Here is a 27,241-nt window from a genome sequence, read left to right as displayed (position 1 = left end):
CACACAACTAGTATAGACAATTGTCATTGGAACTTTAGAACTAAGCAAATATGTAATATTTATATTATTCATTTTTTACACCCTCATATTTGAAGTCGAGCACTTATTATGCACAAGGCACTATACTGATGTTCCCTTGAATATATGCATATAAGAAGAAATGAACCCCCAATGATTTAATTCTCATTTTAGAATGAATGTGTTGCTAACATGCTGGTGCTGTTACCCAGTGGATGTGTTCACCAAACAATTAGTTCCTACCAGCTCATGACCCCCATCTTCATCGAAGTCCTCCTCTATCCCATCAGTCATCTCTTCTCCATCCGCATCTTGCCCTCCTTCAGCAGGCTCCTCTGTAGAGTGATCTGCATTCTCTGACACACATTCATCTTGGATCAGCTCTATAGTCTCTTCCAACTGCTTCTTCTGAGCTTCTAGGGGGAAGAAAGCAAATGACTACTACCTTGACTTGCTCAGGAGTCATTTGGATAAACCATGAAAAACCATGAATGGGTAAATTCTGTATGTTTTAAGGCATGTTAGAAGGTAAGGTAATATTATATTTTCAGTTGAATTTGTTAGATCATGTAAACTGTGTACACATGTCTATGGGGGTTTGCATGTTAGTATATTCATTATTTAATGGAATTAGCAAAAATTAGGGAATCTAAATGGTAGTAGTATATAAATAAAGATTTATATAAAAACATGGATCTTTCTTACTCCTTTATTTTCTAGGCAGTCCTTTTTAAGAGTGATATTCTCTCTGAAAGGAAAGCATCAAAAACAAAGGGCAAAAATCATGTATAAGATAGAAATTGTTCACTCAAGGAAGGAGAATAGAACAATCTTATTCTAGAACAAACCTAAGGGAATCTTATTGATAAATTCAAACCTAAGGGGAAAAGAGGGGAAAAAAGAGCCTTACTGAGAACAAAAGTACAAAAATAATTATGTTTTCTTTACCTGACATATTTATGTGAACAATTCTCTGAAATTTAAAGTCTAAATGATGTTGGCAGATGTGATTAACTGCAATGGTTAAGAGCATAAATCCTGGTGTCAGACAACTAGGTTCCAAGTCCAATGTCACCATTTAATGGCTTTGTGATGCTGTGCTCAGGGGAAATGATACACCCTTTTTGAGCTTCAGTTTTCTCTTTCCTACGATTAGGATGAATGCTTCTCAGACTCTCAGGGTTTGTAGCAGTAAATCAAACTGTTAGTATAGTGACTTGCCAATAATAAGTGCTCGACAAGTGAAGCCACACACTTCGTTTACAGGATCCCCTCTAATTGCCAGGATCCGCGCACTGCATTTACAGAAGCCCACGTGACGGAAATCATACTGATGGTGCAGCAATTATTTCCCATGGTGGTTGGTTTTCATTTCCTCTAAAAGTATCAGGATGCACTGGATATTGAAGAAATGAGATCATCTCATACTTCTTCTCTAACTTATTCCCACGTATTTACAACTATCTTAAAAGCTGGGTGTTTCTATTCATTTTGATTATTGTTATTTTACCAGAATATCATTCCATCATTTGATTTGAATTTTAAAAGATGTTATATTTTGAGCTTATTTGTTGATGTTTTATGGCAATAAAGATAATTTATAGAGTCAAAAGAGTCTGGGCTCTTAATTCCTCATTTTTTTCATGATGCAAGTTAGAAGAAAAATAAGCATTGATTATATAATTTTTGACTCAGCATAAAACTTCAGATATGAGTAATATGTGAGTCAACAAATGCTGATAAAATATGTATAAATTAGCAAATATTGTTCCTGTAAGTTGTTTAAGTTAGTAATAATAATTATTTCTCTAAATAAATGTGTATCTATGCATTTTTATATTTTACTGCTTCAAATAATATAGTTTGTTGAAACTAAGACGGTAGGGTGGGGTATTCCCTGGCCCTACTATCAGAGGACAGGATTTCATTGCTAGTTCAGTTACCAGTGGAACTATGGACTTCGGATTTGAGACTATATTTTGGCCTTTTGATCAGGTGATTAAGCACATTAAGTCACTCTTTTCTCATCTATACAAAAATATTTATAAAAATATCTACCTCTGGGATTTGCTGTGAGAATGAACAAAGCTTATATTTTGGAAATAGTTTGCAAACCATTCAGGACTGAATAAATGTGTACTATTATTACATACAAAAAGGAGACAGTGTGTTCTTCATTGTGAATGTGTTGAAGTCTCAACAATAGTAACAATGGTGAGAACAGAACAAAAGGCCTGGTCATATCAGGGAGTGACAGTGGGAAAACTTGTGGAGATGAAGCTTTGTTTCAGAAGAGGAAAAGAGCTGGTGAATTTAACAAAGGTTAAAAATAATTACAAGGGTCATCCTTGTAAAATAATTGTTATAGTTTGGATATGAGGTGTCCCCTGAAAAGCTCATGTGTTAATACAGGAACATTCAGAGATAAAATGATTAGTTTATGAGAGCTGTAATTTCATTAATGGATTAATCCATTTTATGGATTAATTTGAATGAACTCCTAGGTGGACCACTATAGGCAGGTAGGGTGTGGATAGAGGAGATAGGTAACTGGGGGTGTGGCCACAGACAATATCTTGTCCTTGGCTTCTCACTCTGCTACCCTGGCTGCCATGAACTGAGAAGCTTTTGTTAACCACATCCTTCTGCCATGATTTGCTGCCTCACATCAGGCCCAAAGCAATGGAGTCCGCCAACTTGGACTGAACCTCTGAAATAATAAGCTTCAACTAAACTTTTCCTCCTTTAAGATGTTCTTGTTGGATAGTTTTGGTCACAGTGAGAAAAATCTAACAATGAACAAAACCTGGGCTTTTTTGATTTTCTCTTAAAGGTATTTATTTCATATACATAGACACAAATTATATATTCATGGATGTTTTCCTACCAGTTTATTAGCTTCATATTTTTCCTTAAAACAACATGACTAATATAGCAAGTAAGTAAATTCTGCTTTGAAGCCTATACTTCTTATCTTCATGTATGTGTACAAGTGTACTAATGGAAATAAGTACAGTAATGTAAATTCTTCCCTTTTCTTTGAAGTCTATGTAACTTTTAGCACAAGATTCCTAGGAAGTCTATAAAGTGACTATTGCAAAATCTAACCAAGATTTTTTTTTCTAAATCTAGAAAATTATTATCCAAATTGAGTTGGAAAATAGTGAGTTAAAAAAAATGGTTAATCTAAAGAAGATGACTCAGGTATCTAGATTAAAAGGAAGGGAAATTAGGAAAGAGATACAGAGATACAAAACCTCCTTAATTTAACTCCTATTGAGAATTATAGGTGTTGTTCATTTCTCTTCCATGTGTCATTGCTGTCTATGATTCCAGACCTTAGGCTAATCTACCCACACACCTATAACCAGCATCCACTGATGATGGACTGACTACCTTGAACACTAAGAAGGTCTGAATTATATGACATTAATCTCACCTCCTACTCTACTCTGTTACCTCTACTATTGCTAATCTTATGGACTAAAAAAGCATTTGGCTACTCTGGGTTTGACTCTCCACTCTTTCTTCTAACAGTGCTTTTTGTGCTCATCATTTGGTCTTCTTTATAGTTTAGATCACTGTGTTGCTGTTCAGAATGTCCCAGCTATCAAGACCTTGTGTTAGTACTTCACAAAAGACAGAGGGATGGAGGTTTGGGATTGGACAATTGTAATTCCATATGGTAAAAAGTGTTCTGAATTTTATAATTTTCCTAAAGCCAAACTTTTTCAACATAGGCCACGATATTTATCATTTCCTTATGACACCTAAGTGTTTTGTTGAAGACTGACGTTTATTAAAAAGTCCTTTGGTCTGGCATACCCAATCCATCTCTAATGATTTCAGAAATATTTATTTTTAATGTTGAAAAATAATATTTCTTTTTTTTCTCTAGTAAAATCTCTGGCCAAGAAAGCATAGCAGATTTTCAAAGAACCCATCTAAGATCAGACTTTGAAGAGGCATAGTCCTCATTTGGCTTCATCTATCAATTTGTTTCAGTTATCTTCGAAATCCAAGCTGACTTTTCTGTCTTTCTAGCTGAATATAATTCCTGCTTTTATGATCAACCAAAGCCCCAATCAAATGCTGTCTTATAGGATGTTTTTGTTTCACCATTTTCTTATTAGAGTTTAAACTCCCTGAAAATTTGACCTATTTCCTTACAGGGTCATAGCCACACTCAAAGGGGGCAATACAGATGCCCATCTTTTGCAATCAGACAAGAGCAATACAGTTTAGTTATGCAGAAACATTTTGATGTGCTCTGTACCCATCACTGAATACTTTATACATAGAAGAGATAACAAAAGGTATTACAAAGAATTCAGGAAAAGTGTCCACACTTCTGCTAATAACTGGTCCTATTAACTGCAGTTTTCTTCTATAAAAGCTGAACATAAAAATCACCTTTATTTTTGAAGAGTTGTTATGCTTTGGAATGAGGGAAAAGATGTGAATGTGCTTTTAAACTGTAAAGGCCACGCAAACATATTAATAAAAGGCTCAAAATAGTTCTTGTGTTGAATCTATGTTGATTATTCAATAGATATAGACAAATTATTCACATCAAAATTACTCATCTGTACTGATCTTTAAGGATACATTACAAAGATAATTTTGGCTTTGACATGACCTCTTGATGTCTATGTTTAGACAATCATAAAGTATTAAATTGCTGTCTGTTTTTTGTATTCACATACAACACACATATAAATCTTTTGATAGTATAATTTAAAGGCAGTGGTGTGTTAATACTTTCAAATGCAAAAAATCTTGTAAGTTATCCTTTTTCATTTGTTCATTAACTTGAAAGCTAAATGCTTGGAAGACATTATCTGGGTTGAGGGGAAAGAAGTTTTAATTATAATTGTAATTGTTTCTGGTAATTGTTTTGTAAGAGTTTAACAGAAATATAATCAGCCTGCACTTTGGTAAATGTAGTCAACATAGACTGTCATCACCTCACTGGGAAATGTTGTAATCACTAAAAAATGATGAATTCCATGAATAAAATCACACATGAAAGCACATGTTGGTTTGTAGTTTAACAAGAAATTTTGATCAAATAATTATTTTGCTGAAATCGAAACAAAGCAGCTTATTCTATTTTTAATGAATATCTAATTTTATTTCTATTTGAAATGAGTAATATTGCTTATTCATTTTATACTGTATAACATTGTTTTTATCTGCATAATTCTACTTTGTATTATGTGAATGTGTGACTATAAGTGTGCTTGTGTTTGTGTGTGTATGTGCATTTGTATCTGCTACCAGAGCTTCTCTGGGGCAGAAATATTTTTATTTGTCTTTGTATCCCTGGCGGCTCCTAGCTTTATGCACAAATTAAACATTTGCTGAATTTATTCATGAATTGTGTTAAATCAAATAATGAAAATAAATGTCAAAAATTTTTCCCATAAAGTCAAAATAACAATTAAATTTGGCATCATGCTAGAAAAAGTATGAACTCAAAGTTGAGAGAAAACCTGCCAGATATATTCTCTAGGAAAATCCCATGAAGTCAGAGTGAAATGTGAGATCTGAAATTTTCTTATACAAACAATATTCATGATTATATTGACAAGTCTTCAAGAGAAAAATAAAATGTGAAGTCTTCAAGTGCTTTTGGGAGAAGGGCTGCTTTTGAATGGTGGTATCTTTTGGGGTCTCCGTTGGCTGCTTTAAGTCAAAGTGATGGATGCCATAGCATTTGTTTTGTGAGTGGAGATGAGAGTTTGCATTAGATTTATTTATAAAAAGTGGATTAGAACCTAAAATGCTGGCAGTTTATGCCTACTACATAACTCTAATACTATATACATTATAAATTTCATAGAAAAAGAGGACTATAATGACTGCAAGTTAGTGAATGCCTATAAAGTGCTGACTTTATCCGCATCAATTTTAGTCCTTGCAACACACTACAGTACAACCTTATTTATCATTTTATATACAGGGAAACTGAGGCATAATTAAGTTCAGAAAGTGCCTATGGTCACACAATAATAGGTGCAAGAGTTGGAATTTTACCTTAAGAATTCCTGATTCAATTGTCTGGGCTATTTTCTAATATATCTCTGGAAAAAAAAATGCCTTATTTGACATACCAGAAGAATGCTTTGAATTTCTTCAGTAACCAGACAATCTTTAAGTCCAAGGATGAAGAAGTCTGTTTAGTTAGGGGCACAGGTTTTAGCTAAACAATGACTATCGAAGGAAAAAAAAAGAGCAAATGACAGGTATTTCTGTTTAAGGGGAAAATGCCTAAGGCTTTAAAAAGTCTTGAAAGGAAAGAATTTGATATTAAATTTTAATCCTCATATTCAAATATTATTCTGCACATCTCATTTCTACTTCAAAAGCTATATATGATTCAGAAAACAAGTTAGAATTGTTGGGATTTATGTTCAAAGCATTTTTATTAAATTGAGTTTGCTGCATAGCTATTATCATTAATGTAACTCTGAAAATTGGTTGAGTTGGCAATTAAGTTTTTTGACATGCTGGCTTAATTGCTAGATAATTACTAGCTGAATTGTACTTAGCAGATGGTTGGAAATAATGTTGATATAAAAACAGTCCTATTATTTATTGCAGCCAAGCTAGTATCCTGGAATCACTGTTTTTGAATATCAGTATAAAACTGTATTTTAAAAATAATTTGTTACAACACCTGCATATAATATGAATTGAGTTCAATGATTCTAATAAGTTCCATTTAGAAACATGCATTTTATTATAAATGGTGTTACTTTGGATGGTGTTACTAACAACCACATAAATAAATTTTAGAAAAAAATACATAGGAGGAATGCTTTTAGATTAAAACATCAGTTACATAAGTACATGCTTTGAGCATATAGCCTCAGAGTTGTTCGCATGAAATATTCCAGGTTGTTGAGGTGTCCACAAATTCAATACAAAATAATTTCAAAAATTACTAAGATGCTGTGCTTATTTAAATCTTGCCATTTTGAGAGAGATATTATTTTCTTATTTTATACATTTCATAAAGTCTTTTCCAAATTTCAGGCAGTGGGTACACTGAAGTGAGTCTCTAGTGGGATGTGAACCTAGCTCTGTTTCCCTCTTGTCTGGAGCCTTTGATGTTTTAGTAATGTAAATCTACTTGTCATAAGGAAGATGAATCGGAGAGGAAACAAACTAGAATCGGAGAGACCAGCTAAAAAGGCAATGCTTAGGGGAATGAAAATGTCCTAGCTGATTTGTGGTGATGGCTGCACCACTCAGTAAAATTACTGTCATTGAATTATTCTCTTGAAATGAGTAAATTTTATTCTATGTGAAATATGACTCAATAAAGCTATTAAAAATAATGTGAGTCTAACAGACCATGTGAGAGAAGAGAAGCATTTATGTACTGGCAGTAGCCTTGGAATAGAGAGAAGGGGTAGAGTAAAAAGATATCCCAGGTAAGATTTGGAAACACAAGCTACAGCTGGAATAGATGCTGCTGCTGAGGATGGCAACTTGATTGGTAGAATTTATGTAACAGCAAATCTGACAGAGACAGGACGCAGACCGAAGAGTATATTTTAATGGGAAAGTGAAGAGAAAGAGTTCAATTTCAAAGAGTGTAATTGAGTTAGTACCAAAATGACTTTCATGTTCCCCTCTACTTGATTAAACTTTAGACAGGTTTCTTGCCTGTCACATTTGCCTTCTCAGAAAATATTTACTTTAGAACACTTGAAATTTTAAGTTCTTTTTCTGTCCATTTGAGGTGTGTATCTTTTACAACCCACAAACATTTTCCTTCAGTTCAAGGAGCCATCTTTTTGACATACAATCATCAAGGAAAATAGGGCCTCATTCTCTCTTTGTTAAGAGCCAATTAGCAAATACAATTTCCCTATCACATACCCCCATCTCACTCCCTTTATGTCCTCCAATAATTTTCCATCAGCTCTTCTAACACTAGAAAGTCCCCCTGATTTTATGGATGGCATTCTAGCTCTTTTTTTTTTTTTTTTTGGCAAGTCTCAGTGAAATCTTCCTGGCTATGTCCAGAGCAAAATTGCTTTCACAGATGAGGGATAGGTACAAAAAGCTCTCCAGTAAGCCCTTGGATAAGTTTTGATCCTGTTGCTGAAGATGACTCCATTTTTTTCCTCCCTTAAACTTAGCTTCTTTAAAAATATATGATTCTTTGTAGTTAAATATTTCTATTAGGATTTTGTAGTTAAATAATTCTATTATGGAAAATAGCAGTCTGCTTTTCCTATCTGATCACCATACAAGCTCCTTAAAGACTTTTTACTCACTTGGCTGATGCTTTTAAAATAGGCCCTTGCGAATCAACAAGGATGGTAGAATGTGATAGACATCATTATCCAAAGTACATGTATGAAGAGAAATTGGTGTCAACATAATTTATATACAACCAGAATTATGAAAAATTGTGCTATATATGTGTAATAAGAATTGTAATGCATTCTGCTGTCATTTATTTAAAAAATCAATAAAAAAAATAAAATAGGCCCTCACATTGCTCAATGACTTGGCTGCTTCTTGACCAGCTTCATACATTATCTGTTGACATTACTTTTAGGAAACTATGGATTCAGGTATTGGTCCTACAATTGCCACTCAGTTCTCATATCCCTAGATTGTAATAACGTAAATCTGATTAGATCAGTTTCCAGTTTTTGCATAATTTGAACTTTGGAGATACTTTGCACAGCTAAGTTGTTATCATAAAATGAATAGTTTTTCTTTCCTGAACAATAATTTACTTTATTTAGAATTAGAAACTGCTTAGGAATAAAAAATTAGTTCCCTACTATTTCTTTATGTATTTATGCAAATTTAACCCTCCCTCCCTCAGTGTGTAAATTTCATCTCAACCAATTTACTCTCCTACTCACTAGTTACTCAATCAAAGTCCTTGTCTTATAAAGGTCTTCCAGAGCCTGCATGAAATACTGATCTGGACTCATTTCCTTCTCGGTCTTTTGCACAGCTTATCTTCTGGAATCTTCTTTATCTTCTGATGAGTCCCTTTACCACCCACCCTTGGATTCCTTACTTTAGAAAAGCCATGCTTCCCTCTTTCTTTGTTTTGGTGAAGTGCATTTCTCAATTCTTTTCACAGGAAGGGTGCATTAAAATAATTAACTGAGACAGTTTCCATGCCTTTGGTTCCTATGGAAGTAAATGAAACTCAACTCAGAACGGACACAGCCTAGGAAACACTAAAGCATAACTAACCAGGAAACACCAACTAAAGGGACTTTCCACTGTAAAACATCATGTTTTCATTGCCTTGTAGCTTTTGGTGTGGCTGTTGAAAGACTCTATGTAAGGCTTTCTAATTCCTACTTCTTTATCTGAACACTGTTCTCTCCTTCCTCCCCTCTTTATTTTTCACTGGATGTTTATAGAATCTTTTTGTCTCCCTGTTTTGCAATATTACAATTACATGCTTGGATGTACATCTATTTTCAGGTATCTGGTAGATCTTTTTAATCTAGTTAACTATTTCCTTCAGTTTCATTTTTTAAAATATTTTTTTAGTTGTCAATGTACCTTTATTTTATTTATATGTGGTGTTAAGAATTGAACACAGTGTTTCACACATGCTAGGCAAGCACTCTACCACTGAGCTACAGCCCAGGCCCTATTTCCTTTAGTTTTGATATTTCTTTTTTTCCTGAAAAATTCTTTTAATGGTACTTCTCCTCTTTTATTTCTGGAATCCTGTTATTCTGATATTAATCCTGTAATTTTCATATTCTTTCCTTCCTATTGTCCATCTCTATTTTATTATTTTATTTTCTGGAACAGTTTCTCCAATTTTGCATTTCAATCCCTGTATTGAATTGTTTATTTATGTTATACTAATTTCTAAAAGCTCTTTAACCTGCCCTCTAAATCCTCAGTTTTATAGTTTTGTGTTCTTATTTCATGAATATAGTGTCTTCTCTTATTTCTCTCGAAGTATTAATCAATGTTTTTTCATGTTTTTAAGTTTTATTCTGTACAACTTGTTTCCTAATTTTTTGGGGGGGGGTGGGTTAAAAGTATTTGTTACATTTCTTCTATTTGGTGATCTCTGTTTTCTCACATTTACAGTAGAGTATTAAAACATTGCTGTTTTGTAAGATAGAAGGATACTTTTTCTGTATGTAACCTGTTGACTACCTCTCTGGGAACTCCTGGATTGCTCATGTTCCCAACTTAAGACTCTTCCAGCATCCTGCCCCAGTGATCTGACAGCTGAAGGTGAGAATGATTGGTATTTCTATCATAACAGTGTAAATTTTCACCTCGCCCCCAGTTTTCAATTGCTCTCAAATTTGCTTGTTATCTACCTGCCCCAAAGTCATTGAAAAAAAAATATGATACTATGAAACTTGAATTCAGGGCATGCTCCACGTCCTGTTATGTCTTCTTTTTTTTTTGTTTATTTGGGGGATTGAATTCAGGGGCATTTAACCACTGAGACACATCTCTACCTCCCTTTATCTTTTATTCTGAGACCAGATCTTGCTGAGGGCCTCACTAAGTTGCTGAGACTGGCTTTGAATTTGTCATCTCCTGTGGTGTCTTGTTTCTGGTCCTTCATTTCCCTCCTGTTCCTACATCTATGCTGGAAACTTCCATTATCAAATGACTAATAGTATATTGGGAAATGAAATGTGTACAGAAGAGCCATGATGAAGAATAAATACTAGCTACCAATTAATTCTCAATAAATTATTAAAATGAGTGCTCCCTTAAGTATATAGGGGGAATTGGACACATTTCACTCCACTTTCCATAATGTAGTTTTAACCCTTTCTATACAACACTGATTTACTTTTATAAAGAATACAGAATATGATTATCCTATTTCCATAAATATAGATACTATTCCAGAGACAATTTCTAAGAGAATGAAGTTACAAAATTTAAATACATTCGTTTTTGTCATACCATGTTAAAATAAGAAAGACATAAACATAAAAGGACCAATTCTTATCATTCTAAAAGCAACTGTCTTGACTGGGAAAATTTAGACATGTGCCAAAGTAAGATGACAGTTTTGAATTTTAGTGTTACATATATAGATGATCTTCTAAGAAAATCTGTGGAAAGTATTATTCATTACAGGGAACTGGAAAGTATAATATGTTAGAATAAGGATCACATTTTTCTCTTTGAGGTGATTTATATTTAAATGAGTTCTCCATAATCCTTTAAACTGAAGTGCAAATTGGTTATCAAAGTCTTTTGCTGTAAGGGTTGTTTTACATAATAATGAATTTCACACAAGTTCCTCAAAGGGAAATATTGATTTAGGCAACATCACATGATATTTCGGTTACAGGAAGACTTGATTAGTGCCACAAAAAGCATATAAAAACTTTCCAAAATCTAAATTTCTTTACTAAGAAGTGTAGGCAGTATATTTTTTCTCAGTATAAAAATATATTTATCGTAGGAATTTTTAGACAGAAATGATGGATAGATAACAATTTTATCTATCGTTTCTCATCTATATTAACTTAGCAAATATTAGTGAGAATCTATTACATGCTACAGACATGGCTTGTGTTTTTGTAAAAATGAGCTGTTTGAAAGTTCAGGTAAAATATCTGAAATTGTTGGGATCAGAAGAATTTCATACTATTTTAGATTTTGGAATGTTTGTATAGACTTTTACTGGTTGAAAATCCCTAATTGTAAATTCTGAAATCTGAAATGCCCAAAATTTCAAAATTTTTTGAGCATAAAACAGTGATTAAAAAGTTTCAGATTTCAGAACATTTTGAAGTTTGGAATTCAGATTTTCAAATTAGGGATTTTCAAATTTACTACTTGGAGTAGTAAATATATGCTTATATTTGTGTGTATTGGTAATAATCCCTGATAACTCCAGTTATTAAGCCTATAGCTCTGGTTGGTTACTGTGCTGTACAGTTTACATATGCTACTTAATTCATTTCTCACAATGTAAGGTGGTCATACTATTCCTCATTTTATAAAAGAGAAAACTGAAATTCAGGAAGTGGTGGGTGAGAATTTAAACTTTTTATTTCTTGCATCCACTATACCATAACCATGACTTCTGACTTTTTTTCATTCTTGAACCCTGTAAGGCTCACCACCAGAAGAGAGCTCTGATCCTCACCCCCATGATGAGTTAAAAACCAGCTGACTCTTGTTTTCTCTAGTTCAAGGGCTGGAGGTCTCAGTCCGTTCTCATAATTTAGATGCTACCTGACTAATGCACTTCAGAGAAATACTGGGACCAACCCCAGTGGAAAATGTGAAATTAAGGTAAAAATTGGAGGGCACTGGATTTGGTCACTAGACTCAGGTCTATCACTAACTAGACATGTGACTATAGAAAAGTTAATTTACCTTCCAGAGCCTTTGTTTTCTCTTCTTGAGATGTGGAGGTGGGATTTATTAATGGCTTTTAGAATTATGTGTTTATTGATTTTTATTTATTTATTTATTTATTATTCTAATTTGTTATATATGACAGCAGAATGCATTCCAATTCTTATTACACATATAGAGCACAAACTCTTCCAGCAAATTAAGACTTATATGGAATATTTTTTTAATGTAAATTTTGTTTTATGTATATATGATGGAATCTTGATATATAAAAGCAATACAGGTAGAGTTGTGCTGGTTGGAATAAGGGTTGGACTTGGAGGAGGCATAAATTTATCACCTCCTCTTAACTCCCACCTCATCTTTAAGGAGGCCTCTGAGATATCTAATGACTTATAGAACAAGATCATCAAACCATGGACTAGCTCTTTATTATTCCTGTTTTCATAGTCTGGGATTATTCAAACATCTGTAGCCACATAAAAAGAGCATTACAATTGTATAAGAATGTAGCTAGTGTAAGATCTGATAATTCAAAGGAGATAGGTCTTTAAGTTGCAAAGGACATGATCAAATAACTTGGCCTGTGGGTGGTTAGCTGCATGCTGTTGTACTCCACATTCCTGAAATTTGGCACTGAAGTTTCATGGGGTGGCAGCAATGGCAGGATTTGGGATTTAGAATGATTTTTTGAAACCTGTTAAATTTTGCTCCAGTCAATTTATTGAAATATGAAAATTATTTTGGTCTGATAGCATTATTGATTTTTGTTGTCTTAAAGTTTACTTGATATTAAAAATAAGCTTTCAATTATAATCCAATTATTTCTGAGCATGCTATCAAAATACTTTTCCTTTTCATATACATGTTAGAGAAATTAGTTCCTGTTTTCTAAAAGTAATGAAATCATATCCCATTGTTGCAGTTCTTAGCTTAAAGACTTTGTGTATCTGTATTAAACTTTTAGTAAACTTAGCAAGCGTTTCCCCAGGGCTATAGTGTCTGTGATTGATGGTTTCATTGGTTTAATATCAACCTGTCTGTGGCCACAGATTGTCTTCACTTACCTGCCTCTGCCTTCTGCTGCTTCTCAATCTTCTCCAGGCGCCCTAGCAAGGAGTCAATTTTAGTTTTGATCTGGGTTAGTTCTTTCTTGATTGTCTGTAGCTCATCTGATTTCACTAGAAGGGGGAGAAGGAAAAGAAAACAACAGAACATAAAATGTGCCACTGTTCAATTAGAACACAACACAAGGCACCCCACATTTTCACAAGACTGTCAAGTTACAAGTTACACAGGATACTTTTCAATTTTATCAGCTCCCGAAATAGTGGAAGACAGTGCCATTTATAAATGGGGATTCTCAGTGTCATAAGTAATTGATCCTGAAACTTTGAGGTTATACAAAGGGATAACAGAATCTAGAAATATTTTATGAAATAACTAAATGCCAAAATCAGTTCTGGAGAATAGGAGAAAAATCTGTATTGCAAGGTAGATTTGGCATAAGGAATGTTTAAATTATCACCGGTATGCTAATACTACTTTGAGGCATTATATTGTAATATATATTTCTGCAATCAATGATATTTTAAATCCAGCTCTTTGGGTATTGATTGAAACCAAGATAGAACATTAATCCTCTAAGGAAAATGTCACAGATACTAAAGAACTCTTTAATTCTAATTTGCTTCTTTCCCCATTCTTTCTTTAAAAAATCAGGCAATGAATAGGTTATGCATAAGGTTTTTAAGACCTGGGGCTTGATGAAAGAAAATCCACAGAAGTTCCCATTGACATATATAGCATTAGTTTCTATTCTAGATTTTCAGTGTTTTGTCTGGCTTCAAAGACAGAGAATGGGGGCTAACATAAGATTGACAACTTCTCATTTAGCCAAGTGAGGTTGTTAAAAATGGTAACACTCACTCACTGCAAACTATAATAATGATTTTATCAAGCAAAAGACAATCTCATATTTAAAGGATAATTACATTTTTATAAACAACAATTATTTATTTACTAACATTATTAATACAAATATTTATATTAAATTGCATTGTTTTTATTTTGGTTTTCTGAGAACAATGGGCAATTTCACCATGAGTCTACAGCAATCAGAGATGGAAGATTTTAAAGTTATGACTATTGTAGAACAACACCTGCCTCTGAGCTTTTATTTAGTGGATTTATAATGATCTCAGCAAAGATATTATCAAGAAAAGCAATTAGTGTTTAGCTTGATTGTCAAGTCTTCATGAATTTTGAAAACCAAAACCCAAAGAAAATGTAATCTAGTTGCTTGAAATAAAGATTTGTCAATTAAAATATGAGAAATAATACATGTGATCTATTATGCATCATACGATTTAGTGTCAAAAGGAAGAACAAATGTTTTCCAATATAAAAATGAGAAAATGCTTTTTGTTTTAAATTTTGATTTTTTTTTTGTTAAAAAAGCAGTTTTTAATTTTTGATACAAAGTAGTTTACAAAAGCAAAACTGCAAGAAATAAGAGCCCTCCGGAATATTTCTATTTATGTAGTACCAAACTGAAATAAAACACAGTTTAAAATAGAGAATCACTCTTTATGTCAATTATTTCAAAGATATCAAAATACCATTGTTGAATTGCAGCTAAATTTGAAAAACATCATTTGTCACATTTGCAAATCGATCCTGCTTTGAAGAATGATACTCATTTCCTTTGATGGAAGTATATCATGTAGTAGTTTTACTTAAGCTTATCAAATTTAATAGAAAACATTTTATCTTATAACAGATTTCAGTTTAGGAAACTTGAAACTGGCTAGAAACTACCAGAATATATTTCTAAGGGAGTGGAACCACTTCTCAGCCCAGGAACATAGTTAACTAATTTTAATTGATTTATCTCTCTCGAAAAGCACAAACTAATAAATCACCAATATTCCACATTACAGAAACTGTATTAGAAAACAGCAAGAAATCTGGACTCTAGATCTAGTAGGAACTCATAAGTGCCCAGGCAGCCAAGGTTTGGGTTTTGACTCATGTCTAGGACTCTAGGAAGACTTTTTTAAGATCAGAGACAGGTTATCATAAAATTGTGGTCTAAGTAGGTAATGTTACTCAAACTTATAAGGAAATCATCTCCTTTTCAAACAAGGGAATTAGGAGAGGTCTGTCATTTCTTTCCTGACTCTTACGCAAAAATACTGAGATGAGTCTCCAGGTCTGCAGAATGCCCAGCTCCTTTCTTGGAATGGAGATCAACAACCACTTATCAAGGTCCAGAAAAGTGAATTTTGAAGCAGTCTTGGCTGCTTCTTCTGGAAGTTGGCTCCTTATTGCACTTCAGTATCTCAGTGCTGCCCTTGAAAGAAGGTCTGTACCTACTTGGTCCCCAGTTGGCTGCAGTTCTCTTTCTACCCTTCTTTATTTGGAGGTCTGGTTTTTTTTTTTTTTTTTTTTTTTTTTTTTTTTTTTTATTACACCTGGATTCCAGATGGAATTCCTGGAATAGGTCATCTCTATACCTGATGTACTGCTCTTTCTAATTTGTCTGTGCTTTCCTTTTCATTTACCCACTGCACAGTGGATTACATTAAGTCATTGACTGTTTTTACTTACTCCATTAAAATAGGTGCACATTTTACAACTATATATTTCTAATCTTCAAATTTTAAAAGCCTTTGCAACTTTGCTTTCTGATATTTTCCTCCCAAAATAAATGTTCAGGATTAAGGAGATCCTAGGTCCAACACAGTCCTATCCATTTTTATTGCACTCTTGATTGGGATACTGCCTTTGGTTCATTTGCCTGGTCTATTGCATAGAACTCTCAAAGAAATACTCATAAATAAGGTTTTGTTTTTTAACAGGAGATTTCTGGAATATCTCCATTTTCTATAGAAAAAGATGATAAGCACAAACAAACCAAATTATTTAAACTTGGATTCAAGGTCTGCTCAAAACAAATCTTTCATTTTTTAAAAAAATTGTTCTTTTTGGATATACATGACAGCAGAGTGTGTTTTGACATATTAACAAATCCTTCATTTGAACAGAACTGTTCAGTATTCAATCAAATGTTATATAGAACCAGATCAACTAGTTTACATCTATGTTCCCAGGGGAAATCAATTGTAAAGAATTAGGTTCAGTTAAGTGTGGGAAGCCATCCATGAAATACATGAGGATCTTCTCTCGCCCTGAAGCCAAGAAGCATTAGGCCTGGTACTATGAACTATCCATGGCTCTTCCAAGGCATCAGATTGCCCAATGCACATGACCTTCCTCATAGTAGCTCTGGAGATGGGTGTAACCACTGAACAGCCCACCTTAAGCCTTTTTTTGGAGAAGAACATTCTGTAGAATCTCTCTCATGTTTTCCCATATAAATAGAGCAGGTGTGGGCTCCATTTTGTCTAGAAGCTCCATCCATACTATCAGCTTGCCTGTCCTGCCCCTGCTTTTGCAATGACTTTCTGTATTCTGGTTTTTTTTTTTTTTTTTTTTTTTTTTTTTTACCATTTTATTTCTCTTAGTTTTTATTTCTCAGCCAGCCCATTCCACTAAGGGGAACTCCATTCCCATCAGAGTTAAGTTTCTTCATCTCTTTAACTTCTCCCCTGTACCTTACAGGATCATTATAAGAATTTAATAAGACAATAAAGCTAAACCACCTAGTGCCACATCAAGACCATCATTAGGTTCAATAAATGATGGAAGCAGAAACTATTATTATTTGTGTTATTGTTATTTTGTATTATTTATATTATTATATAAACATGCCATCCCAGAAATGACTATTTCTCTATTCCAAAAAGTGTCTATGAAAATCCTACTCATCTTTCAGGACTGAGTATGACTTTCCCTTCTTATGAATACCTCTTATGAATACTACTTAGGAATGCTTTCCCTTCTTATGCACACCTATTGCTTGTTGACTTTTCTATCACATATCTATTTTTCATGTTAAATCATAACTTGTTTGAGTAAAACTCTCCTGATCAGGCATTCATGAATCTCAGAAATCATGCTGTATGTGTTTTGATTACTGAGGCTCCTGATGCTGATCATGAGGTTCTGGGCTTGAAGTCTGTTTTCCTTTATTTAAAACTGATATTAACAGGTTTAAGAAGAGCTCAATCAGAAGAGTGCTTCATGAAAACTTTATCTTTTCATAATAAGCCAGATTGCTGAAAAATTATTCCTGATCAATACATTTTTTTATTCAAATTTCAGATGGTATCATGTTTTTAAAAGAAGGAATTTGGGGTCATTCATCTAAAACAGGACACATTAATGGATTGACCTCATCATAGATGCTTTAGAACCAAAATCCCTTACATGGAAATAGTGCATCCAATTCTCTCTTTTCTTTTATTTCATTCTTGATAGAACTTAGTCCAGTATCTTGAACACAATAAGCAATTAATAAAGACCGGGAAGTTTGTAGTTATATGTATGTGTAGCTAAGGTCCTCATGCCAGTTCCAAACAGAGCAACACATTTTATTGAAAGCTCTGTGTATGTGCCAGGGACTAAATTCACAAGACACCCATTCTAAGAGTTGATTGACTAAAGGACAGACAGGTGACCAGACAGGAAATTCAAAAGTAAATTCATCATGGAACTATGTCTTTACAACACAGTGCCTCAGACATAGTCTGATGAAAGAAAATGAAAAGAAACATGCCTTTGGCAAGCCACGCTTTGTATTTTTCCTCCAATTTCACTTGAATTCTCCAAAATCCATAAACCTCATCTTTAAGGATACATTGCATAGAGTATATTGCCTTCATTTTTATAGAGTTTTAGATAGAGTCAGGAATATTATTTGTAAGAACAAGATTGCATATTTTTAATCAGCTTGGTATTAGACATTTTTTTAACAGTTAAGCCCACTGATGTAGACAAACTAGCAGTTGGGAAAAGTTAGGTGCAATTATTGAAGATCATGAATTTTATAATTTAAACATTATGAATTTGAGAATTTGAGAAAATTGCTTTACTGCTCAGTCATCTCCAGACTACTGTCTCTTCCCATCTTCTGCTGGTCTTTCCAATTATCTGAGGCTCTGGTCACAATTATCGTTCACTCCTTAAAAGTAGTATGTGGTTTCAGACAACTGTACATTATTGATCTGATCCATACTCTCATCTCCTCCATCTGAAAAACGTCATTTCACCTTTTAGTTGCCTATACTGTAAAGTCATCAAGCCTCGATCCTCTTCTTCAACAAGTTCATCCTCATCCTAACCTAACTTCTTTCAAATGATACTTTGAGTTCCTATTTCTTTAAACATTTCCCTGACAAGATCGGGAACTGCTCTAATTTTTTAACTCATGTGTCTACCATATTTTAATGCTCAACAGTGTTGATGGAACACATTATTGTCAGGCTCTTTTCCAGATACTGGGGATATAGTGTTGAATAAGAAAGATAATAATGAAACCCTTTAAATTAAGAAACTCCCACTGGACTTGGTAGTGCACATCTATAATCCCAGTGGCTCAGGAGCCTAAGGCAGAAGGATCATGAGTTCAAAGCCAGCCTCAGCAATGGCGAGGCACTAAACAACTCAGTGAGACTCTGTCTCTAAATAATGTACAAAATAGGGCTGGGAGATGTTGCTTATGGTTGAACCCTGTGTTTAATCCCTGGTACCACCCCCCCCAAAAGAAACTTGCATTAAGAATCAAAAAAGTCAATAAACTAATATGTACACTATATACAGAAATAATACAAAAAATTGCAAGTGAGGGAAGGCATAGTCCAGGTATGAGATTTGCCCTTTTGTACATAGGGCAGTCAGGAAAGTTTCAAGAGATAAGAGGATACTTGAGCAAAAGTTTCTGTAAAGGGAGGAAATAGCATGGGAAAGAAGTGAGTTTGTGGGATGAAACAGCATATCAGGCAGAAGAGCAGTAAACACAAAGTGCAGAGCCAGACCATATTTGGGATATTTAAGGCAAAGAGTCAAATGTGGCCAGACTGGAATGAGCAAATGAGAGAAGAGAATGAGAAGTTGGCAGATAAAGTGGAGAATGGAAAAGAGGGAGAGTAGGCATGGTCTTGATGGTCAAAGTTAGGACTTTAGCTTTTACTCTGAGTGATACAGGGGACAACTTTATATTTGAAGAGCACTATTCTGATTTGATACTGTGAAAAGCCTATAGGGTGACAGGGAAAGAATCAAAGGGATCACAAAGAAAGCCATGAGAACAATTCCAGGGAGAGATGATGGTAGGCTGGCTTGGACCAAGGAGTTACAGTTTTAGTGGTGATAAGTAGATGGATTCTGCATATACTTTAAAAGAGTGAGGGCACATAATTGGAAGGATGTAATAATCATTTGCTAAAATAGGTAAGATTGCCAGAAGCTCAGGCTTCTGGAGGAAGATTCAAAGTTTTGTTAATTTTGAAGTGCCTATTTGTATCCAAACAAAAGTGAAAAAGGAAGCTGTTGGGTATTTGAATATGAAGCTTATGGGAGAAGTCTAAGATAGAAGAATAAATTTCAAGTTTCCAGTTAGAGATGGCATCTTGATTTAATATTCAGGATGAATTTGTCCTAGGAGGAATATACACATATGTTACAGTATTTTAGAAGACATCAGTGATACTATCTTCAGAAAAACAATGTCTTATTCTTTTTCTGTACATAAATTCTTCAACAAAAAACGTAACCCAAAATTATACACAAAAGCAAACATACTGTCATATAAAAATAATTTGTTCTGTTGAGTATAATTCTGTTTTGCATGATTATAGAAGTTGAGTTTAGAATTACTAAACAAGATCAGCAAATTGACGAATGAAATAAAAATGAATTTCTTAGAATAAATTACATTAGCTAGTGTTTAGGCAAGAATGACATTAGAGGAACTAGGAGTCTGGTTGCATCTTACAGATAATCTTAAATTATTTTTCCCGAAGTATCACTAAAAGATTTTTGTTAAAAAGAAGAAGTTATATTAAATAATTTCAGACTTGCTCTCTCTAAAGAGTTCACTGATTTGGTGATAAATGTTATTACATTCTGATACAGTCAACAAAAATGATGATTGTGCCTTTTGCTGCAACATGAGATATAATCTAAAAAGGAAATTAGACACAAGGGATGATGCCATCTGCCTATATAAAAACATCCATGCATCTGATTTATGTGGTGAAAAATATTTCAATTTATTTTAATCACCTTTGGGTCAAGTCTATTCAGAGACAAAGACTCTTCAGCTAACTGTCCAGCTCAGTGGTTCTTAACAGAGGGTGATTGTGCCCTGTAGGAGACATTTGGAATATCTTGAGACATTTTCTTTTGTGTGTGACAACTTGTAATGCATGGTGCTACTGGTATATAGTGGACATTTGGTCTGTTAAACATTCATAAACACAGAGGATAGCCTGCAACCATCATGCAAAGAATGATCTAACTTGAAAAGTCAATGGTGCCAGGCCTTAGAAACTCTGGACATTATGGTTTGAATGTGTCCTCCAAATATATTGGAATCTGAATCCCCAAAGTTTTATGCTGATGGTGTTTGTAGGTGCAGCTTTTGGAGGTAATTAGTATCAGATGAGGTCATGAGAATGGGGTGATCATGATGCAATTAGTTAGCAAGCTTTTTCTGTCTCCCTCTGTGATAGTCTCCTACCTGCCATGGCCCAGCAAGAAGGTCCTCACCAGATGCTGGACAGATACCAAAGCCATACTCTTAGACTTTCCAGCCTCTGATTCTATGAACTAAATAAACCTTTATTCTATATTATGCTTAGCAAAGTAATTCAATCCCCCCCAAACCAAAGGCCATATGTTCTCTCTGATAAATGGTTGCTAATCTGTAATGGGGTGGAGTGGGGCATGGGGAAAATGGAGAAACTGTGATTGGGCAAAGAGGAGGGTGGAGGGAGGGGAAATGGGGGCAGGAAAGATGGTGGAATGAGATGGACATCATTACCCTAGGTGAATGTATGACTGCACTTATGGTGCGATGCTACATTGTGTACAATCAGAGAAATGAAAAGTTGTGCTGCAATTTTATACAATGAATCAAAATGCATTCTGCTGTCATATATACCTAATTAAAATAAATAATTAAATAAATTTTAAAAAACACTCTTTATTCTTTATATAATACTCAGTCTATCGTATTCAGTTACAACCGCAGAAAATGGACCAAGATAGTGGTCTAGAAAATTATATACCTTTTTTTCACCAACACCATCATGCTTCAGATCAACTAGGAAAACTTACAAATGTTTGCAACCCTAAGAACTTTAATAATAATGCACATTAGTTTTCTGTTACTCTACTTATTTTTTCAAGCCTTTGATACATTATTTAGTTCTTTCCTTTGCTATGAACTAAGAAACTATCTTATTTAATTTAGTCATTTCTAGAAAAAAAATGAGGACTACTGACTTCTTTAATGCATTTCTGGAAATCTTTGTCTTTATCAGTCTAGTTCATCTGTTTCTGCATCTGTCTCTTTCCTCCAATTAATATATTTCAAGGTGATTTTATATGCATAAGCTAATTTGCCAATCTTGCAAATAGTTTTCAAAAACCATAAATTAAAGGATTTTGATGAAATAAATTGGAGCAATTGGTTATTCCCAAAATGGAGCATCCTAGAAAAAGCAATTACATATATGTGGATATGTGTGTATTCATAATACCTATACCAATATCTGTATTCATTCTTTCTGTATGAGAAAATAAATGAGAAAATGAAATGGAGAATGAATACATCATATTCAATAACTATTCGTTGATTGCTCACTATAATGAAATGCCATTCATCTGGCATTGCACTAGGAAATGCATGTATATAATTTCATTTAATCCTTATTATAAATATGAAAAGCATGTGTTATTAAACTTGCTTTATGGATTAGAACTGAATATTAGAGATAAGTTATGTGCTTCAGATTGTTCAGCAAAGAGGTAACAAAATTAAGTTTAGGGAGGGCTGCCTGATTCCAAAGCTATGGTTTATGTTTGTTTGATTTTCCACCCCTCACTCCAGGTAATGGGCTTCTTACAGTGAGTGCCTTCCTGGTCTTATGGAGTTTATAAGTAGTGGAAGAAAAATATGTAAAGACATAGAATGCATAAAACAATGTGGGACAAAGTGAAAATCTCCTATCACTTGCTACTGAAATTATCTTTTATTTTCTGGTCTTCCCAAAAAATTGCTCTTTATTGAAGTATCACATCTCTTTTGTATATGGAATATTGGCTCCTCAGGGGTCATGTCTCTTTCATCTGTGGAAAATTAATACCTGTCATCTGGCAAATGCTGGTTAATTGAACTTGTTTCAATGATGTAGGGGAAGAGAAAAGATAAATTACTTTTGATGGGGTGTGGCAACTGATTGTGAAAGCAATCATAAGACAATGGTCCTTGAGCTATGACCAGAAGTATATTTTGAATTCCAGCAAGCAAAAAGGGCCTAATTAAAGAAAGTAGCAGATCTTATCACAGAGCTTCAAAATACACATTAAACCCTGTTTTCTTTAAAACCTTGGAGGATAGGCTAGAATATATCTTTCTGCTTCATGGACTGACTCAACATATTCTGTAACTAATTTTCTCTGTATTACCACATTTCTAAAGACATGGTTCAAAGCTAACTATAAAATTTCTAAAACACCAAAATCTAAATGCAAAAAAAGCAAAAATACTAGTGGTAACATATTCCACAAATATTTAAGAGTATACTCTGTGTAATACATAACTAATTTGGATACATTTCAATAAAAAACCAGAGAGAATGAATGTGCAAATGAATTACTAATATGAAGCAGAAAAGTCTAAGTTCCAGAAACTGAAGATGAACAATTGGCTTGGAGTTGCAGGACAGTGATGTCTATAGCATAGAGGGACTCAATACTATTAACTGATTTGGACCTTGGAAGATAGGGACAATGATTAATAATGCTTGTTTGTATATGTATAAGACAATACATCTGATAAAACATTTTTTTATAAGATAAAGGAAAAGGAAAGGGTTTCTGGGTGGGTGGAGAACATGAGCCTGAGTTGCAAACCTTGAAATGACCATTTGAACTAGGAGAACAGTGCTGGGTGGGGTGGGGAATGGAAGTGCCAGGTCAGATACTTCTTAAGAAGTCTACTAAAAATTCTTATTTGGTAACTGGTAGCAATTTTGAGTTTTGATTGAAAAATTGACAAAGCAGTTGGTCTGGAATAATCTCACAACTGGGTAGGAAATTAATGAGATGAGGGAATAGCATAAAGTCAAGAAAACCAGCAAGAGGTTATTAGAGTGGTCAAGATTCTGCATTTTAGGACTTGGGGTAGAAGAAGAGCAGAAGAGGAAGAGGCAGAAATCTTATTAAGGTTTATTAATAGGACTTACATACTTTTATAATTCTGCAGTGGAAAAACTAGACCCTTTCTGAACTGTCAGTACAGCATATAGAGAAATATAAATTCTGTAGTAGAACTGAGAAAATTATCTCAAATTCTCATAAGTCAAATTGATAGAAGGATTTTGTTGTGCATTTGCTGTTGTTTTTGGTAGTAGGGATTAACCACTGAACCACATGCCCAGTCGTTTTTTTTTTTTTTTTTTTTAATTTTGAGAGACAGGGTCTCCCTAAATTGCTTAGGACCTTGCTAAATCGCTGAGGCTTGCTTTGAATTAGTGCTCCTCTGACTCCTGAGCTGCTGGGATCACAGGTATGTACCACTGCTCCTGGCTTAAATATTTTAATATATTTTTTCTGTTTATATTTCTTAATCTGGTTATAAAAGCATAGTAAAGAAAACCACATAGACATCTACAAATGTGTCTATTTATTCATTGTAAATACATAGTAATTATTTTGATTGGGCTATTTTCTATCTATGAAACTGGATTTTTCTTTATAACTTTGGAACATTCTTTATACATAGCTCTAGCTAGTGTTTAAACTGAACTGTGTGCATCTGAGATATGTAGTGCATTTAGCAGGGTAAGCTAAATGGCCTGGTCATTTGCTTCAATTAATTAAAACTAAATCATATCCCTAAATTTGGCTTATAAAATAAAACAAAGCTGAAGGATAAGCAAAGATGTCAACATTTTGTTAGGTCAACCCATGACTTCCATGTTATGGGTTGAATAGTGTCCCCCTGAAATTTCATATATTGAAGTCCTAGACCCAAGTACCTTAGAATGTGACAGCATTTGGAGATAGGTTTTTACAGAGATACTTAAATCAACATAAAGTCATTAGGGTGGACCCTAAACACCTAAGAAAGAGTGTGTAAAGACACAGGGCAAAGACAAGTATCCTACAAACCAAGGATGGAGGCTTGGTGTAGATCTTTCCTTCATGGTCATAAGAAACTACCAAGCCTTCCAACATCTTGATCTCCAACTTTTATCCTCCAGAATCGTGAGAAAGTAGATTTCTGTTGTTGCACTCTCTGGACCACTTAGTATGGCAGCCCTAGCATACCAATACACCTATCATAAACATTCCATAGAATATAATTTTGATCAGGTAGCATATTTCTGAGTCTTTTCCCTTGTCGCTGGATGAAATATAAACCCTTCAATATTCTCCACTGTTTTTTATTATTGTTAGGAATTTTACACTTTGTTTTGCTTGATCATAATGTTGTTTCCTAACAGATATTCCTAGCACTAAAATTTGCTTCGGATCATCATCGTCATCATTGTCATCATCATCATCATCAATATTATTATTATTACTCTTATGATGGTTTATTATTAAGACTTTCATAAGACCAGACACTAAGAGCTCTTCATATGTCAACTCATTTAATCCTCAAAAGAATCCTATGCAGGGCTGGGGTTGTAGCTCAGTGGTAGAGCGCTTGCCTCACAAGCAGGAGGCACTGGGTTGGGTCCTCAGTACCACATAAAAATAAATAAATAAAATAAAGATATTGTGTCCATCTAAAACTAGAAAAATACTTAAAAAAATAACCCTATGGAGAAGATGGTAAGATTATCACTCCCATTTTACAGATGAGGCATCTAAGACACAGTGAGCAAGTTATCTTTGCTCCAAAGCATAGAGCTAACAAATGAATGATAGAGCCACTACCGGATTCCAGGTAGAGCAAGTTCATATTTCATGCTCTTGATGGCTATGTTTTGAAGAGATACTAAAGTAGTAATAATAGCCATAACCAACCTCACTGTTGTCTATGTACTTCAATACATAAGTAATTCTTACAGTATAAGTAAATCTTACAACTCTTGTGTATACCATATGTTGTCCCCACCTCCATATTTCAGGTAGAAAATAGAGAAGGGATACAGGAATCATAGATATTGCTCAGTCCACAGTTGTGTCATCTGTGGAACTCCAACTCCACCCCAGGCAACCCTAGAGCAAAGCCTCTGTTATTCCTCTAGATCCTGCCATCTGGAAGACTCTCTCTGATTGTATATTTTATTTAAAAGATACTTACTTTTTTAAACAATTAAAAAATCATCTAGTAGGCTTTTTCTAGACCCTTGCACCAACCTGACCTTTCTTTTCTTAAGGTCTCAAAAGCAGAATACCTACATACTTTTCCCAAGATAATGAATGGGTAGATGGATGGATGATAGGTGGGAAACTTAATGATAATGTTAACATCATTTCTCTGGTGGATGCTTAATCTCCATATTTCAATCACATGCTTTGGTGAAGAGAATCCAACACAACAACACTTTCTTAGCATTGGTGATATGTTGTCAGTAACTATTTCATATGTTTAATTGAACTGTCTTCCTATGAGATTCTCATAGTTTTCATATTAGTCTGTCACCCATTTTGTCACTGAAAGTACGTTGACAGGTTCCCACAGGAATTCAAACTCACTAGAATATTTCCTGTTAGACATTAGAATTTAAATTAATTGATAGAATTTTTTAACCAGAGAGAACCTCTTTTCTTCACCCTGAAACTACCGCTAAAGCTCACCAGTATTTATGTCTTCTCTTTCGTGAAGTGTTTATCTGCAAAATCACATCTTTTTTTATTTGATGACTTTATGATGTGGAAAGGGAAAAGTTGATTATAGTTTTAGTTTAAGTTGATTTGAAAAGGGACAGAAATATGTAGTGATAGACTAATTTTTAAAAGAGTAATCCATTTTAAATTGTTATCAGTACTCATATTTGGAAAATTATCAAATTAACATATTTTTCCTTATATGGTTTTATCCCAAGCAGAATTCATTCATATTAAGAATTCTGAAATAAGAAATGACAGATTATTCAGGCTGTAACATTAATTTCCTCTTCTAAACTTACCAAATTATTAAACACTAGAAAATGAACATCAATAAAAGAGCAAGCTATATGTATATCCCTCCGTAACTACTCATTCAGATTATGCCTTATTAGTAGTATATTTAATTAATTAATTATTGTTTGGTTGCAGGAATTGAACCAAAGACATTTAGCCACATCTCCTGCTATTTTCTAAAACATTTTGTTTAGAGACAGGGATCTGCTATGTTGCTTAGGTCCACACTAAATTGCTGAGGCTGGCTTTGAACTTGGGATCCTTCTGCCTGAGCCTCCTGAGCCACTGGGGTTAGAGGTATGCACCATTATGCCTGTCTTAATAGTCTATTTTACATTTCACTCAAAACTTTAACTTGTGATTTGAGTTTGGAAATTATTGTTATTCTCAGAAACCAAGTTAATTATAAAAGCATTATTGAATAATGAATATTTATATACACATATTTTATGTAAATATAATATGGTCTGCTACTGTGATCCTAGAGAGAATACATAATTGTGAGTTTACTTATACTTGCAAAAGCATCTCTTGCTGTATTTAGTAGTTCAATTTTCAGACTTAGCCTTTCATCAAGATGGTCCATCTA

The 27,241-nt window shown here is 33.9% G+C and overlaps 1 protein-coding gene across 1 annotated transcript in view; it reads right to left on the bottom strand.

Moving 5' to 3' along the window:
• Window positions 1–222: 222 nt before the first annotated feature.
• Ralyl (RALY RNA binding protein like) overlaps window positions 223–27,241 on the bottom strand; it is a 322,124-nt gene continuing 295,105 nt past the window's right edge. The window contains exons 6-7 of the mRNA XM_076835768.1: window positions 13,446–13,559; window positions 223–434 (exon numbers count right to left, since the gene is read on the bottom strand). Coding sequence (XP_076691883.1) covers window positions 223–434; window positions 13,446–13,559 — 326 coding nt within the window. The remainder of the gene's footprint in view (window positions 435–13,445; window positions 13,560–27,241) is intronic.

This window comes from Callospermophilus lateralis, chromosome 16, assembly GCF_048772815.1.
Source record: "Callospermophilus lateralis isolate mCalLat2 chromosome 16, mCalLat2.hap1, whole genome shotgun sequence".
Taxonomy (NCBI): Eukaryota; Metazoa; Chordata; class Mammalia; order Rodentia; family Sciuridae; genus Callospermophilus; species Callospermophilus lateralis.
This window is presented reverse-complemented; position numbering and strand designations above follow the sequence as displayed.